A 17,192-nucleotide genomic window follows, 5' to 3' on the forward strand; every position below is an offset into this window, starting at 1 on the left:
GAACTAAGTGCCAGCTGAGTGATTGTTTGAAGGGCCTGTGGTGGCTTTGGCAAACGCTACTTACTGCTTGCATAGGAAATCAATTTCAATAGGTGGGAGCAGAAAGTTTCACTCTCTATGAAGGATCATGGGCAGTTCTTATACTTTAAGCACTTAAAGAAATTTAGTCCAAGTACCAGTCTGGCACTGATCCTGATCTCATTCTCAAAAACACTCATGCCCCAGACAGCTGAGACCATTCCAAGCTGGGGCCGTCTAGGTAGGCTGCATGTTTGCTCCTGTTTTGAAATAGCATGGCAGGAGATATCTCAGTTTAAATTAAACTTCATTACTTCAATAGCATTGATACAAAAGATTCAATATAGACTGAAGAGTTTGGGGTTCTTCATCTGCTTCTATAACAAGATTTTCTTGACCTTGAATATGCCAAATTGTTAGTTTTGCCATCTAGGAAATGGAAGCACGGTTTTAAAAAACTAAAGCTCAACAAAGAGATGCCATTTTTTTTATACTGTTCCCTCCCCACAATGTGCTAGTTCAAATGTTCTTATGAACTATTATTTTATTATTTATTATAGTTATATATAATCTTTTTTTATATTATTATTTATTTATTTATATATATTGTTTATTATTTTTAAAATTCTCAATACACAGGCTTCTGAAAATTTGAACACAACTTAATAGAAAGCAATACTCCTTTAGTATTTCTGTGAAAACAATGCAGGAGAAAATTACTCCTGTTTGAATTAGAGAATTAGAATCAAAATATAGTACAAAATTTTAATTTAGGAGGGTTTAAAATAATCTCTTTAAATTCTTGCTTTCATTCCCACTACATTTGATAGAGCTTTATGAGTTTTCTAGTGCTGCACATTCTCTTTCAGTTGTCTTACAATTACAAGTAGACCTGCTTAATCCAAAACTCAGAGCAACTATTACAATTTTCTCATTTTCAAGCTTACAAAAATGTGAGGGCAAATTTATTTTCATTTTATTTCCCTTGATCAGAGGATTAATTCCAGTTGAGTGGCCTGGTGAGCTAGCCTAGAAATAAAACTTCCTTTCCAGGGGAAAACAGGAAAAAAATATTTTCAAGAGGATGATCCTGAAATTAATGTTTCCCCTACTGCTGCTCTGACTCCATATGTAGGTTTCAAACTAGTACCTTATGCCAGGAGGTTCCTGTTTCCCCTCAGTGCCAGCTGCTCTCATCAGAAACAGCTCAGACAAAGCTCTTACAGTATCTGCTTCTCTCAGGAATAATTTTTTATATTCCATAAAGCAGCAGCAGTAGCTCTTCCTCTACCTTCATACAGTAGCAGTTCTTCCAGATACTGGCACCTACCCTTCTAAATTTCTCCGTCTCCTGGATAGATATTTCATTTTTCAAACTAACTGCCCAGTGCATAAAGCTCAGAGGATCACAGGAGACACATCCCCTCCTCTTCATCTCTCTTAAATCATCAAACAAGATTATTCTTGAATATTCAAGCTACAAGAAAGGCTGCAATCTGAGGCTGCAGCCAGAATAACAGCACACAGAGCTACCCTGTTGCTCAAGGTGCCACGGCACAAGCACAGCTCAACAGAAAACCACACATTTATGTCTAATAAATGGCATTCATCAGGTAGAGAAATCTGGAATAGGAACAAGGAATCGCTAGAAGCAGAGTAGGGAAATAACACACAAGAGTTGTAAACTAAGTAATTCAGTTTCAGCAAAAGAGCTGTACTACACGTTATCAAGTGATAACAATCAGTGAAGATTGAGATGGACTAGATTTATGACTACCTAAATATAAAGTGATATTTCTCCTGGATTACTACTAAAGGTATATAATAAAACCTGCTTGATAACTCCTTTAAAAAGCTAAGGAAAGAGTTAGTTAAAGACAGGTAAGTGTCAAAAAGTGGGAAAATGGCTGACATAGGGTGCAACAGCTAAAAAAAGGTCTTTAAATATGGTAATCACCCACTCTAGCCAGCAAGTCCTAACTGCCAATGGAAAACGCAAATTTAGTGTTTTAATTGCACTTTCCTAATTGACAACCAAAGGAAAAATGATCCTGTCATCTGTATTTGGTATCTGTGTGCTGCATCTTCCAACAAGTCCAGGTTGTTCTGAGGTCAGGAACACTGTCCTGCTCTGAGGGAGCTGCTTCTGCCCAGCTGCTGAGCACAACAGAAGCATTCGCAGTGAGAAGAGAGAAAATGAAAATAAAATCAACAACTTCAACTGACTATGTGACAGAGCCATAGAACTTCTTTTCTGATGCCACTTTTGAAGACACTTGGATCAACAAAGAAAAGGGCTTTAGGACTTGAGTCAGACACTGGCTCTTCATTGCTTATAAAGATACAGTACTTGCCTAAGAAGAAAATTCTGCTTCTATTCCCAGCAAACAACTCAATTATTTACTGGCAAATCGGCTCTTAAGACCCACAGGGCTGCCCAGCACTCACAAGACCATCACTGCCTGGTCTGGCTCACAAAGGGGATTTCCTGCACCCACCCTGCACCCAAACACTGGAGCTTCTCTCTGTCTCTAGAGGACACAAAATTATTCACACAAACACCTCTCAGTGTCAGAACAAAAAACAGTGCCTTTATTCTCTGACTCCAGTATTTATAGATTCTCAACAATGACCAGGGATTGTTAGATAATTAAGTTACCACCTTCCCAAGCACACTGGTCACGAGAAACGTCCATCAAAAGATGTTTCTTAGATGGAATGTGATAAACAACTTATGTTTATGTTACTTTCATGGGAAAGTAACTAAAACTATGAAAACATCAGAAGGCTTCAATTTCCAGGGTGACATCTCTCCCCACACAGCCCCAGGGAAGAAGCAGGGCACAGCCCCACGTGCTGGTCGTGCCCCACAGCACAGCCCCAGTGACACCAGCACTGGGCTGAGTGTGGGCCCTGCCTGTGGCTGCAAGACAGCCACTCAGCATCGCTCCCTGCAGCCACAGACTCCTAAACACCTCAATGCCAACAGCCTCTTCTACCTACTGGAGCTACTAAGTCAAATAAATAACACTGGGGATATCAAAACGCAATAGGGCAGATTATCTCCTCAGCTCTGCTGCTACGAAGCTGCTACAAATTAACCCTTTATTTCAATCTGCTGTGGAATAATGTAATTTAGAATATAATTTGATCACTGCACTAAGGAAATAACAACTCCACCTTGATTACCTTTCAGTATGATTTGATGTTTTGAAATAAGATACACACCTGATCTTGTCAAATCCATTGTAAAACTGACCAAATAAGCTTAAGACAGACAGAAACAGTCATCATCAGTCTCTAAAGCTGATGTAGTGCAAACAAGATTTTTTTTTCATTATCTTAAGAATATACAGTTTAAGAACTTAGCCATCCTGAACCCACTGAAGGTCTCTAAGAGTCTCACTTCTTAAGGACAAGAGAAAACAGTGACCCACGAAGTCTGGTTCAACTCCTCCAGCAGTTTATGGAATGCTGTGTCCTGCACAGATGCATACTGCAGTTTTGCGAGGCAGGTGACACAAGGTGAAATTCATCCAGAAAAATAAAAGTGGCAACTGCAGATATATTTTATGTAAGAACTGACTTGAGCTAGGAATCTTGTGCTAGCCTGTTTCATCCACACTACATCTATTTTGCATGAGAGCCTCTTAGTGCCTCCAAGAAAGATGAGCCATGCTGTAAAAGCATTTAATTTGTCTAACCTGGTGTCTGTGTAAACACGCATATATGCACTTGGAAAGAAAATGTTGAGAAAGGGAAGTATGGAAATCTATATTCACTCAGTACAGAGAGGGAATGAGAGGGAAGAGGAAGAGGAGTTTTTTATTCCCAAGATGGATCCATGTTCTTGAGCTTCAGTGAGTTCACTGTGCAACACTGAAGCCTGAGTTCCAAAACCTTCTCTCATCCACATGCTGCTAAGTGTGATAAAGCTCCCACACTTACAGGGTCAGGAGGGACATGATGGGTGCCACTGCAGCATGACCAGTCTGCACCATGGTAATAAATAGCAAGACAAGAAAAAAAATAAATTATTACTGCCCTTGTTTTCCAGTTTCCTTTCAAAGAGGAAACACTTCGGCAGAGAGCTGGATATATGTGCATAGCTAGTGTAATGCCTGATTAGGGTTGTCATACTTGAGGGTGCAGTTCTCTATAGACTGAGCTTCAAATCCACTCTGCTTCTGGTGTTCTGTTCACTCTACCTTTGAGAAACATTTGGATCCTCAGGAATATAGGCACATTCATAATAAAACAGAGGTAGTATATTTTTCCAAATACAATCCAGTACTTTTCATTTTTTTCAATCTTCTACCCTTCAATTACTTCTCTCAATCATAATCCACAGATTTACTGATGGAAATTTCTATTTACAACACTGAAATCAAGCTGCATGATGATCAATGTCAGTAATGATAAAGTAATTTTCACAAGATACAGGACAAAGGCCTGTGTGATCTACTCAGAAGGTACTTAAACATAAGTGCTAGTGAAATGACAAAATTAACATTGACAAATATTTTTAGGTTGCATAATTTCTGCATCAAAAATGATGCCTTAGGTCACCTGTGACAGGAGTTCATGGGTGTTTTGTTAATTACAAGCCCATCAGGTGACAAGGAGCCAAGTGCATAAGAAATGGAGCATTTATTAGTTAAACAGCCCAGAGCAATCTCAATTGACAGGCTTAGCCAAGTTCTTTTAGTGATTTTACTGCCATCAACATTAGATGGCAGCAAATACCTGTACATTAATACATACAGGGCAGGCATTCAGAATACTGAATCAGGGTGACAACTGTCCAACATCAAACCTTTCAAACTGCAAATCCAGTTCTTGTCAGTCCCAGGTCCTGAAGAACCCTGAGAACCTCTACTTCAAAGCAAGCTGTCCTGGTTTAGAACAAATTTGGGAGAGAACCTCCAATTGGGGGTCCCCCCAGAAAAGCAAATTCAAGTGACCCATCCCCCCAACTGGTTCGGGGAAAAGATTTCCTTGTAGAAAAGTGGAAAAAAACTGTTTATTTAACAGAAATTGAATAATATTAAACAATAAAACCTCTCACTGTTCAATGAGATGGCAAATCCAGAAAAAAATGTCCTTTTCATGTGGTGTAGCTCGGCTCGCTCAGGTTCTTATCAGTCCTTCGGGCACTGGAAAGTGCAAAGGCCCAGGCCCTGGTGTGCCACAGGCGTGAGCACCGGGGTTTGTTGTTTTCCAGTCCAGAGCAGACTTGAACAGATCCAAGAAAAAGGAAAAAACAGTCTAGGGAAACTTCTCTGCCTCAGCTAGCTAAAAACTAACTAAAAGCAAAGGAGAGGTCTGCCCCACTGTCTGTCAGTGCTGCAGACAACACAGTCCAGGAGCAGGATGCGGAGGAGTGAGTGCTCTTTCTCAACACAAACTGCGTGTGTCTTCTTCCCCCACTTCAGTCTCAGAGCCAGTCTTAAATGTGCAGAACTTAATATGTAACATAAACCAGGCAATTGGGGATACAAGCATCATAAAGTCACCCAGGATACAAGCAAAAAGCCTAACCAAAACACCAAACAATCAAAACTTAAAAGAATACATCAAGCACCATCCAAGGCCAAGCCTTTTTAAAGCAAAGGACGTACATGTCTTAAAGTGACCTCAGATGGGAACTCCAAGGCCAGCAAGGGATTTATTGATATCACAAGAGGTCTGTTTGTCACTGCCTACAGTTCACTCCACGACTGCTTATGTTTTTTGACCCCTGCTCCTCACCCTCCTCCTGCAAAGACTGAGTTTGTGTAACTCCTTCAACTACCCTGCACATTAGCATTATTTGCCAGAATTTTAGGATATCAAGGGTGGATTAAAAGTAAACATGGCTGGCATATTTCCCTGATAAAAGGAAGAAACAGAATCATATTTTGAAGTATGAGACTTCACTTTTCCTTTGAATCATTTTTCTTAATTTCACAGTGCAATCAGATCACTGCAACACAAAGGTTACAGTGAAATAGGAAGAAGGACTGTTAGGTGCCCACTGGTATAAAACACGATAGATTCAACATGATGGAAGAGGCTGACTGTATTCCATTGCTTGACATCACACCCTCAGGGTTTTCATTAAAGGCTACTGAACATGTGGATCACAAATGATCATATTTTATATCCTGGATGGAACAATCCAGCTCTGCTAGAAAATGCAGCTGGAGGCATGTCAGCACTAGATGGGGGCAGAGCATCACACCAGCTGAATGTATAGTACATTCCCTTTGAGGCTCTGCAACTGGAGAAATCACTGGCCAGGGAAACAATTTAGGATTCCCAGACTTACTGAACTATTATGGCATAAGTGAAAGCAAGATGGCAATCTTGTCAGAAGAGATAATAAGCAATCTAGTTCATTTCAGTGATATGTGTCACTACATTTCACTGGAGTTTCAGAATTTCTGGGATTTATCTAACAAGACAGCTAATTTTTATTTTTTTTTTCTCATTTTGAGTTCCAGTACTTCTCAAGAGACATCCAAGAATGTAAAAATCTTAAAAGTACATCCCACCAACAACTGAGAATACTGCAAGATGGCAGAGATGCTGCTCAAGAAGACAATGCACATTGCACAAATACATTTCAAATATCCCTTCACGCAAAAGAGTATTTTTTAAATTTTTGGTTCAGTGCCTGACACTACTCATTAGCTAGGTTAAAACTTCAACATTAGAACACCAGAACAACAGGAGCTATTAATTAAAACCAGAGAAAATTGGTTAAGAAAGCGTAAGAATAAAACTGGTGGTATCCAGTAAACAGTGTTTTCATTTCACAGGACCAGTTCAATCCATACAGAGTAATCTGCCTACCTACCTCCTTTCTGCAGCAGATAGATGGGCACAACATAGAGCATCACATGCTGGATGTAATAAATCTCCATTTCAAATGGAAGCTGTGGAATAAGGAAAATATTTGTAAGTATATCTCATCACTAATAACCAAGTTCCAAGAAACGATTCACTTTCTGACACATGACAATGCCTTCAGTTATTTTATCAACTATGTATAAGCAAACATCAATGGTCAGTGCCTTGAAAGTACAGGTAACTATACCCATTCCATCCCCTTTAATACAAATACAGCACTTCCAGAATTAGCCAGAAGCACAACAAAGTGGAATAACACAAGATTGCTCTTTCCCTTTATTTGCTAGTATGAATAACCAATAACAATGCAAACCACTCAAGTAATTAAATCAGAAACTACACACACACCCCCACAGCATAGAAGTCTTGCCACCTTCTTGCCACCTTAGACAGACATATAGAGAACTCTATAATGAGGTCTTTTAAATATAAAAGTATATAAATACATATATACATGTAATTACTGAAGAGGCCTGTGCAAAAAATCAAAAGACCTGATTTATATCAACCTACATGCATGTATGGAACCGCTAAGCTTGACCAAATATTGGTTAAAATATAATATTACTAGTCATTTATTGATTTTAAAGACAAGCTGCAGAATTATGTGTAAACAAGTTACCATTTAACAGCAAATCAGGTATTTCTCACCTGCTGCCAACTTTTGGGAAATTATAATTAGTCATTTGTGTGTTTATTTGAATTAGTGTAACTTCTAAGAAGTCAGACACTTAAAATAATACTAAAAATAACTTCAACCATAACTGTGTTTGAGTCTTCTAACCCAGACCCAACTATTTCTAGCTCTTTAACAGTTAGAAAAGGGGATGCACTGTATTTGGAAGTCACTGTCATCTATAAGTACCTTAGCCTACATCTATTTATCACACTAAAGCAGCACATTTAAAACTGAACAGTAGTGGAAAATACTCAAAAATTCAGAATTCAGCTTTTTACTGCATCTGACTTACAGAGCTGAAAAGCCACACTGTTGCATTATTTTTCTGAATTCAAAATTGGACAATACCACAAGTATGAAATCTCATGGGAATAATGAAAAGCCTTGGTTCAAATGCAGACTGCAGACTTGTCCTGTCATTTTTCAGCCAGAAGAATTCAGACACAGGACCTACCACTGTGGCTTGTGTGTTGGGAAGCAAGGAGTGGGGAGAAAAGCCTTCCTTTTCTATGACTCTTCTGAGACACTGAAGTCACAGCCTTGAAACTGAATGTCACTGGTGTTGGAGACAGGCATGTGACAAAACACACCAAGGTTCATGCTCAACACCCAACTTTCATTGAGCCCTCTTCTCCTTATACAGTTATGAAGGTCTGTGTGGTTAGTCCCAATTGGCCAAACCAGTTGCCACCTGGCCAACAGCTGCCCATGTCCCCAGCAGCTTCACCTGATCCCAAACAATCCATACTGGTTGAATTACATAATCAAGGTACTTATATAATTTGTTGTTTCAGTTATAAAATTGGGATTATTTATAAGTGTGAGGCCTTCAGGCCAGCAATTAGGCACGACAACTGAAACATTACAGAAGTTTCTACAGCAACGGAAGAGAGATTGAAAGAGAGCTTGATTTTCTTCCTAAACAGTAGTCAAACAGTTGGTAAATAACATAGTGATCTTTTAAATTCAACTACAGTTCTTATATTCTATGTTGAACATAGAAGATTCTAAAACCAACAACTGGATTATGCTAGTCCTGGCATTCGCCCGCTGGACACTGTCTGTGTCCTGATGGCTACCTCCAAGGTGGTCAGCCAGCTCTTTTAGGGACTAAGCTAAAACAACCCTCTCATACAATCTTTTGGGTTATTTCATTCCAAGTATTCTGTATCAAAACAAACACAAGCAAGGTCACAGTATGCAAAAGCAAGAACTTCATGAAAATTGTGAGGTTTCCTAAATCTGAACCTTTCCTGCTGTCCTTCGTTGAACAACACAGAGAGAAAATTGAGAGATTTAAAATTATTTGGGATGGGGCTAAAACAGTGATCCTAACTGGAGAAAAAGCTGTACTTCTCCCACTTCAGAAACAATTGCTCCTGATATAAACACCACAACATGAGGCACTTACTCCTGTCTAGGAGCATTCTCCATTTATCTTTGGTGTCAAAAGGGCTTCCACAGCCATGGAGATGTGAGGATCTGTTATACAAACACTGTGTGAGGACACTCTTGAGAACAGAGTAACAGTTGTTATGCTGCAGTGGTTTTGACAGTATTTTTTTGTGTGTTAAACAAAACATCTTTTTCACCACTTTAAAAGATGGTTTGTTCTGAAGCCTGCTTGATTATGGAAGTGCATTTCTTGCTATAGAGCTACAGAGTTGCAGTACAACCATGCACTCAAGTTGTACAGCCAGGCTACAACAAATAGAAAAAGCAAGCTGTACTGAACAACTAACTCACCTGCATCTTATGCCTTGTCCATAAACAGTTTTATCAAAAGATTCATTCAGCATAAGCGCTTTTCACATGCAAGGAGAAACTGGAAATGAAGATGAGGCACAAGGTATCACCCATCAATCAAGGATTTTAAGAATCTCTTTGTGAAAACAAGCAAGACTTCAGGGTCTAACTTAGAAGTTGCCAACTTCTTTGGCGCAGCTACTGGCCAAAGGGAGCAATGAGATCTTTCCATGCACTGAATTCAGCTTTAGAAAAATCTCTTCAAGGCAGCAGTAGAGTGGAGCCCAGAAGTCAGATATTTTGAACTCACGCCAAAAGAGCATGGACATAATACAAATTAAGATAAAACATTCAGACACAATAGTTGGTTTTCAGTGGACTTACAGGCTAACACTTTGCTCTGGTTTCTGACAGTATTTAGTTATTTATACCCTGGCTCAAGTGCTGCACAGTGCAAGAGCATCACTCTCTACAAAGACTGTAGAGTGTGGCAGAAAAGGAATAGGACCTCAACTCTCAGATTATGGTCTTTCCTGTAGTACATCTAGAACATAGCCCAAAAAATACCAAATGTTGTACTGTACCAGCCAACTTCTTAGACATTATCAGTAAATTACACACTCATACCATTTTAATGCACAAAGCATGTATAAATGCCCAAATATGCACAAACTTTGGCTTTATCAGCTACAAGCCACGCAAGCACAATCTCTCAAAAAGCCCCCCACTGTTCCAGTTAGATTACGCCAGTTTAGAGATGACAATGCGCTACCAAACCCATTCCATTCTACTGTGCAGGCATAGCCATTACAGGCAAACTATTTAGTGCAGTGAATTATTACTCTAACAATCAATAACAATGCAGCAGTCAATGATTGAAGCATACACGGAATGCGCTCAAAGTCCTGCTCAGAGTATGATTCTGCTCCTTACACAGATTTAGAATGTGGCTCTCTCAGGCCAAATAGTTCTAAGACTAGAATATAGCAGCTTCTGGAAACATTGAAACTGTACCATCTCATGTACCAGCCATGTGAGCTGACACCCGTGTATACAACACTACTGGCATATGTTCTGTTTTTTACTTTATCAACATTTTCAGGACATCAGCTTGCAAAAAATCCCCACTTTTAAACCAGTGGAAAGACTTTTCTTTAAAATCTGATGAATGCAACATGAAAGGCCAAGCAAACCCACTTACTTTCCAAACAGAGTCTTTGTGTCAGTTAAATGAATTTACATGCACAGCCAGGTTATCAGGGCCTACATTGTGTGCTATAGAATATAAAAACAGAGTAAAAATAAATATTTCTTCTCCTATATATCATCTTATATCTTGCCAGCTTCCTTTTGGGAGCCTAACAAGCCAACTCCCTCAGCATCTTCTTTATTTTTGAAAGGATTAGAAGAACTCACAAAAGCACTGATCGGACAAGAAACAGTTTTATCATTATCCAATGCCTATCCCAAAGCACAGAATTTAATTCCATCAGCACATGGCAAATAATGTAGCAAATAACTGCAATATTTAAATGTCAAACAAGTACAAGTGGGTGTATTTGTTGCTTGAGTCTGTTAATTGTTGGCACCTCAACCTCATTCCAAGGCAGGAAAATATTTTCTTGGAAAGAACAGACTGGACTGACCTCCCGTTTCAGGCTACATTTTTTTTGAACACTATCTCAGGTGCCTGTTATAGTCCAACAAGATTTTGAACTGCATTGTTTAGCATAGTTTGACTGAAAGTTTAAAATAACAGAAGGGAGAAACTTTCTACTGTAGTTTCAGTGAATATCTCAACTCTCCATTTTCACTACTTTCAATACACTACTGTTTTAAAAGAATTTTGAAATTACTGAGGTTCTAAAACAACAACAACAAAAAAAAAAAGTTAACAGATACATTACAAGAAAATGAAAATCATGAAATTATGCCAGAAGCTTCCACTTCAGGATAACTTAACACTAGTTAAGTTAGACAGTCAAGACTAACATGTGGAGAGGCACCAACAAAATCTGAAATAGAGTCTGAAGCCCACAGCCATTTTGCTAATAGTATTAATTCACCCTCTATTATGGACATAGTTTGCTTAAACATAAAGTACTTGCATCTATCTTAAAACAGACATTCAAGTAGCTGCAACAACATATTTTTGCAGATAAATCATATGAAAAAAATTATAAGCATATAGTCATATATGCATATACACCCCTCTACACATGCATGGATAACAGCTCTTGAAATAAACTTTAGAAATACTTAATTCAATTCACACTCAAAATAGCTTTTTTCACATTTAACTGTCAGTAGGTTTAAGAATCTCACTAGGAACACCAACAGGCTGATTTTTTTGTCCAGGAGACTGAAGTTTTACAGTAGATTCCAAAACTTGCATGGGAAAAAAAAAATCTGCTGTGCCAAATCCTGGGGGAGAGGGAATGACAGCCAACAACAACATTTCACATTTTCCAGGCCTGAGGAATCTTACATTTACATAGAGTTTGAAAAGTCTGAAACTGAATTTTGACCACAGGCCATAAGGTAAACCTGTGAAAGCCTCTTTCAAAGCCATCAAGCTCCATTGGTGGCTAGACAGGAACTAACACTCAATACAACAGTGCTGTCTTTTCACACTGAGTTATAAACATCCAAAAATCTATGATTGCTATTCTTGCTCCACTGTAGTGACCAGAAGTCTACAGCCCAGTAAAATGTACTTTAAAGGCCAAGCAAAGTAAACACCTGACATCTCTCCAAAGATAATCTTTTGGAAATAAATGAAAATGGAGGAGAAAACCACAGTACACTCACCAGGCGTGTATTAACAACAGGAAACAGCAATGCTAAGAGGGCCCCATTCAGCATATGCATCTGCAACCTTACAAAAGAGATGGGATATTATTTTCACAGATGGAAACACAATGCAATATTTCCATGTATTTTATGTAGTATCTCTTCAACAAAACATAGCAAGAGACTTAAAAAATTGTTTGGGCTTCACTTTGAATTAAGTCACTATTAAATGCAATAAAACTGGACAAAACCCTATCTTCAAATACACACCTAAAGAATTTCCTAAAGTAGGACTGCTTTCTATAATAAGCTTTGGATTCCTAGAAAGCCTGGACTGCCCATAATCCTGTTAATGATACAAGCTGCTAAATAGTTAGAATTCTACTATTAATTTGTCTTACAGAGTTTAAAATAGCATCTTTGATAAAGGGTTTTACTCTTCTTTAATGCTGTGCGTGAACAGCTTCAAAATAAAGCTTTAATAATTTGAAAGTCCCTTTAAGAAAAGAATTACATTTATCAAAATGCAACTGCAAGTCCTAAGAAAAGCACAAGGCAGGAAAGTAGTATTACACACCACAATTTGTATAACATTCAAATTCAGCCATCTTTTTTGAATTACTGTTGGATCACAGGAACAGAAAATTAGTATCAGAACTGTTTCAGTCTACTTTACATCAGACACAAAGTAAAGAATAAACTGTCTCCCACCACTGTCTGTCAAATTCCTAGGAATTTAAAAGTAACTTGAGGGAGGAAAAGGTATTAAAATTTTAAAACAGATTTTCAAATATAATTTGTATGCTATGTATAATTTGCATGTCAGGGTGTTAGAAAAATATATACCCATTCTGAAAAACAACAAATATTGTGGCCTCCACTCTACAACTGGTCTTTAACAAAGATTTCCAGGACAGCAGACATACTTTTCACATTGTCCAAGACAGAGATGCTAATACAGGTCTTTGTTCAGCATAATCCCTGCAGAAATAAGGAACAGCAGGGAAAAGCTGCAGAAAGACTGTCTAAAGCATTCCCCCAGTATCATTTTTGCCTAGACTAAGACAAGGAAGAGCATAGTTTAATGTCACGGTGGCAACTACAGCCATTTCCAAGTACCACTGCTTGGGAAATACCAGACCCTCCCCACAACACAGTGGCTGCACCTTCAGCTGCACACTGGGCTCTGCTGCTGCAGCCTGATAGAGCCTCCTGCACATCAGAGACTCTCGTGGTTCCTTAGGTTAGTAATAATATGCAGTATTTTGGAAAAAACTGCATAGATGTGAGAAATATCAAACCAAGTCAAAGAGAATTTGCTTTGCCTATTTAACTTTCCCTATCCACAATTTTGAAGTCAGACCCAGAATGCCTGCATGGCTTCCAGCAAGGCCCAGTTACTAACCTTGGTTGAGGATGTTAAAAAGGTTTGAGGTCCATAACACAAATTATAGTAGCTCATACATTTATCTGCATTAATCCACTATTGTTGAGCTGAATTGTTCATAAGTGAGGCCAAACCCACCAACACACAAGAAGCAAGGATAAGGGGCCCAAGACCCTGATTTAAGCCCTTATGCTTTTCAAGGTGTCATTTTTCAATTCAACCAGTATGCCTTTCCAACTTGATATTTCCCTTAGTACTTCAATAATTAAGCAGTGATTAACTTCTAAAATATATTGTACAAGTAGACAGAAATACAGTAAGGAAGAGGTATTACCTGAAGAGAATCATTGCAGTGCGACATGGGGGACAGGCAAGAAGAAAAATCTGAAATGTTAGAAACAAATTTAAATTAATGACAGTGACCTCTTTTAGAATCCATTTTCTAAATCTTTCCTATTCAGTTCTGTATACCACAAATAATTTCTTGCCAGAAAACGCGTTTTACAGCAGAGCTGGAAAAGACTTAAAGTCTTTAACATATCAAAACGTCTTCTATTACCTACATATAAAAAGATTCAAGCAGTATGAGCAGCACTGAGAGTTCAGTTTCTGCCAGTGCCTACGAAACCAGTCAAATTCTAGCCAGTTATTATTGACACTATAAAAGCTCTCTCAAGAACCAGATTACTGTACTACCAATCTTCTACAGCAGCTCCCTCAATCATGGTGAGGTCCTTGCTGTGCTTTATATTAGCATTTACAGCAACATCACCACAGTCCTTCCCTTCACCAGTGCCACAACTTCACATAGTAACTTTAAAAACTTCATATTAGCAAGTCTTGCTCTAGATGTGATGAGTTTACTGCATAAATGCTCAGTAATAAAAATTCTTTCTTTATATTGTCCACTACTGCAAAGAAGAAACTGGTTTACTGTTCAGTATTTCAGCAAAATATGGATCACATTTTTTACTGCTGTTCCTAAAATAAAGTCACAATACTTTACTTCACTGAAAACCAACAAAACAAATTACCGCTGAATCGAGTGAGAGCTTTGGAGAATGTGTCTGCTTTGATGTCAGATTGGACAATTCACCAAATGTGTTTCTTTCAAATATTGCAGGGTTAGGAAGAGGCCTCCAATGGATACTGAAATTAATCACTATTAGACAATGTACTTGCAGCAAGAGAAGAAGTGTTTAACTCTGGATCATCCTACTGAGTCCTTTCATAGACAAGGGGCTTCCTGTCATTACTACACAAATAAATTCCAAATATTTTATTTCCGAGTTAAATGGACAAAACAGGTCAAGTTCCTAATATGCAGACATCTGCATGTTCCATTCAAGTCTCAACAACAGCTTAGAACACAACACACTCAAATTGTTTTTCCCAAGTCATACAACACTAACAAAGGTACAGTAAGAGAGGCAGCAATTAAATTTAATGGAATGTACCTCAAGACATTTTCTTAGTGAATACTGTTAAAATCCAGTCAATTTCTCTGAAGTCTTTAAAAAGCAAGCAATTTCAACTCATTAGAGCAGGTTAAGGAGATAGAGAACATAACAGGTGCATGATTAGAATCACTAATGGATGTTTTCCTGTACTAAGGGAAACAAAAAAGAAAAAAGTACATGCCAGAAAAATCTTGTAAGAACTCTGTATATCACTTTGCATGTAAGACCCATACAGCTTCTGGGAAAAGTGTCTAACACCTATTATGCTTACAATACCATTGTTGAATATTTTGGAATAAACGTTATTTACTAACTAAAGTTCCTTGAATGGTAAACTATATTTTCTCTTCTTTGGAAACCATAAATATCTTGTACGGCCCTCCTGTGATAAATATTTTTTCACATGTGACCTGTGTGTATGGTCAAACTTTTTAAACACTTCATGTTATATGTTAGCAAATGGAGATATTATATCTAGAGTCTCACCAGTTCATCTAGAGTTTAAATTTGATTACTTTATCATTTCCTTAAATTCAGAAATCTGACAGGGAATATATGTTACTGTTGAAGCATGGTTAATACTTCCAAGAAACAAATTCTGCTCTTCCAAGGAAGAATTCCATTTCTTTTTCTCTCCTACATCTTAAAAAAACCAAAACCCCCCCGACTCAAATTAATCTTTTTCTCTGTATGGAAAAAATAAACAAACTATAAACATGTCTTAATGACATTAGACCCTTGTTTTTCTAACACACTGCAGAGTGCTCCAACTACTACATGGCAGAGCAGAAGCTATGATCTGGGTCTGAGTACTATCTGAATCTCAGCACTGGGGATTAAAACAGATCATATTTAAAAAGGATGGCACTGTTACAAGGACTGAGATGACATACCAATTTAAATCACTTTACTACCATGGAGACAGGCAAAGAAGAGAAAAGGATTCACAGCTGATTATTTCAACTCTACTGAAAGAAACAGTTTCAAAACCTGATGAGGGGAAACACAACTACTTAACATTTTTAAGCATGAAAATCCATCTGTTAAAGGGATCCTTTGGAAAATAAGCCTAACTTCCATTTTTCATGGCAGCAGAGAAATCATAACCAGAATTTTTATGCTAAAAGTTTAGGATCATGGAAGAGATCTTCAAATGCTTCAGCTTTAGCAGCTTAATATCAATACTTTCTCTCTACATATGCAGATACTTGCCATGATAAACAAATCTCAACCTATTGAAGGGAAATTTTAAAGGACACACTTGTATCTGATTTTCAAATATCTGTATAACAGGTGTCATTACTCATCTCAGAGTATCAGCAGTCTTAAATACACAGTTCACAGCAGACAAGCTCATGAGCTCCAACACAAGCGTTCCCACACTGATCCTATAATCCTACTACTTTTCACTGTCACACTGGAAATCCAGTAATCCTGCCTTGCAGGAGGGAACAACTCTGTTCCATAAACCAAAGAATCCTGATCTGAAACAGCAGCAGGGCTGTGCAGAGCTCCCAGCCTCTGCTCTCCTGCAGAACTCCAGTTTTGGGGCGCTGGGGTTCTCAGCCCACAGCCCAGCTGGCACTGCAGAGCTCCAGCAGTGTGCATGGTAAAGCACAATGAAGGGGTTCACCTTGCCCAAGACAGAATAACTCAACTTTCAATTTAGAAGAAACACTAGGAAACAACTTCAATATCCCCCCCTTCCTCTGTCAGTTCTGTCACCTGTTATGTTTTCACCTTATAAATTAAAGACTAGCAAAAGAATTAGCCCAAAATGAACAAAAGTAGCTATTTTGGATGGGAAAAACTAAGTACAAAATATATATTGTTGGATAGACTGGATTATGAGCATAGTTCTGACCACTGCCTTTCCTTTCCACCACTAAAAAAAAAAGTTATGGGACATCTTCCACACAGGGATTAGTATCTCTAAAAGACTGCAGGCTAATGGGTGAGAGAAAGTACACAATTGTGTGTGGCACTGAGGAAATTCAGAGATAAGAAGTCCTAGATGAGGACAATATTAAGAGTCACAATGGTTGAGTTTTTCAGAAGCACAGGACCAGGAGATTCTACAACTGTTCTCAGGTAGTAAATTGCAGAGAATCCCATAACACTGGTTAATCCACAGAAGATCACTTCAACCTTGAGGACCCAGATGAAAAAATAAAACCAGAAATTCTGTCACTATACTTCAAAACTGCTCTGCAAA

The 17,192-nt window shown here is 38.3% G+C and overlaps 1 protein-coding gene across 5 annotated transcripts in view; it reads right to left on the reverse strand.

Annotated features, from left to right (window-relative positions):
• TMEM164 (transmembrane protein 164) overlaps positions 1-17,192 on the reverse strand; it is a 38,301-nt gene that overhangs the window by 10,065 nt on the left and 11,044 nt on the right. For all 5 annotated transcript variants that reach the window (XM_086850621.1, XM_086850623.1, XM_086850620.1 and 2 more), the window contains exons 3-5: positions 13,852-13,901; positions 12,149-12,215; positions 6,860-6,938 (exon numbers count right to left, since the gene is read on the reverse strand). In XM_086850621.1, coding sequence (XP_086706747.1) covers positions 6,860-6,938; positions 12,149-12,215; positions 13,852-13,901 — 196 coding nt within the window. The remainder of the gene's footprint in view (positions 1-6,859; positions 6,939-12,148; positions 12,216-13,851; positions 13,902-17,192) is intronic.

Source organism: Cyanistes caeruleus, chromosome 14 (genome assembly GCF_971803275.1).
Source record: "Cyanistes caeruleus chromosome 14, bCyaCae1.hap1.1, whole genome shotgun sequence".
NCBI classification, from domain to species: Eukaryota; Metazoa; Chordata; class Aves; order Passeriformes; family Paridae; genus Cyanistes; species Cyanistes caeruleus.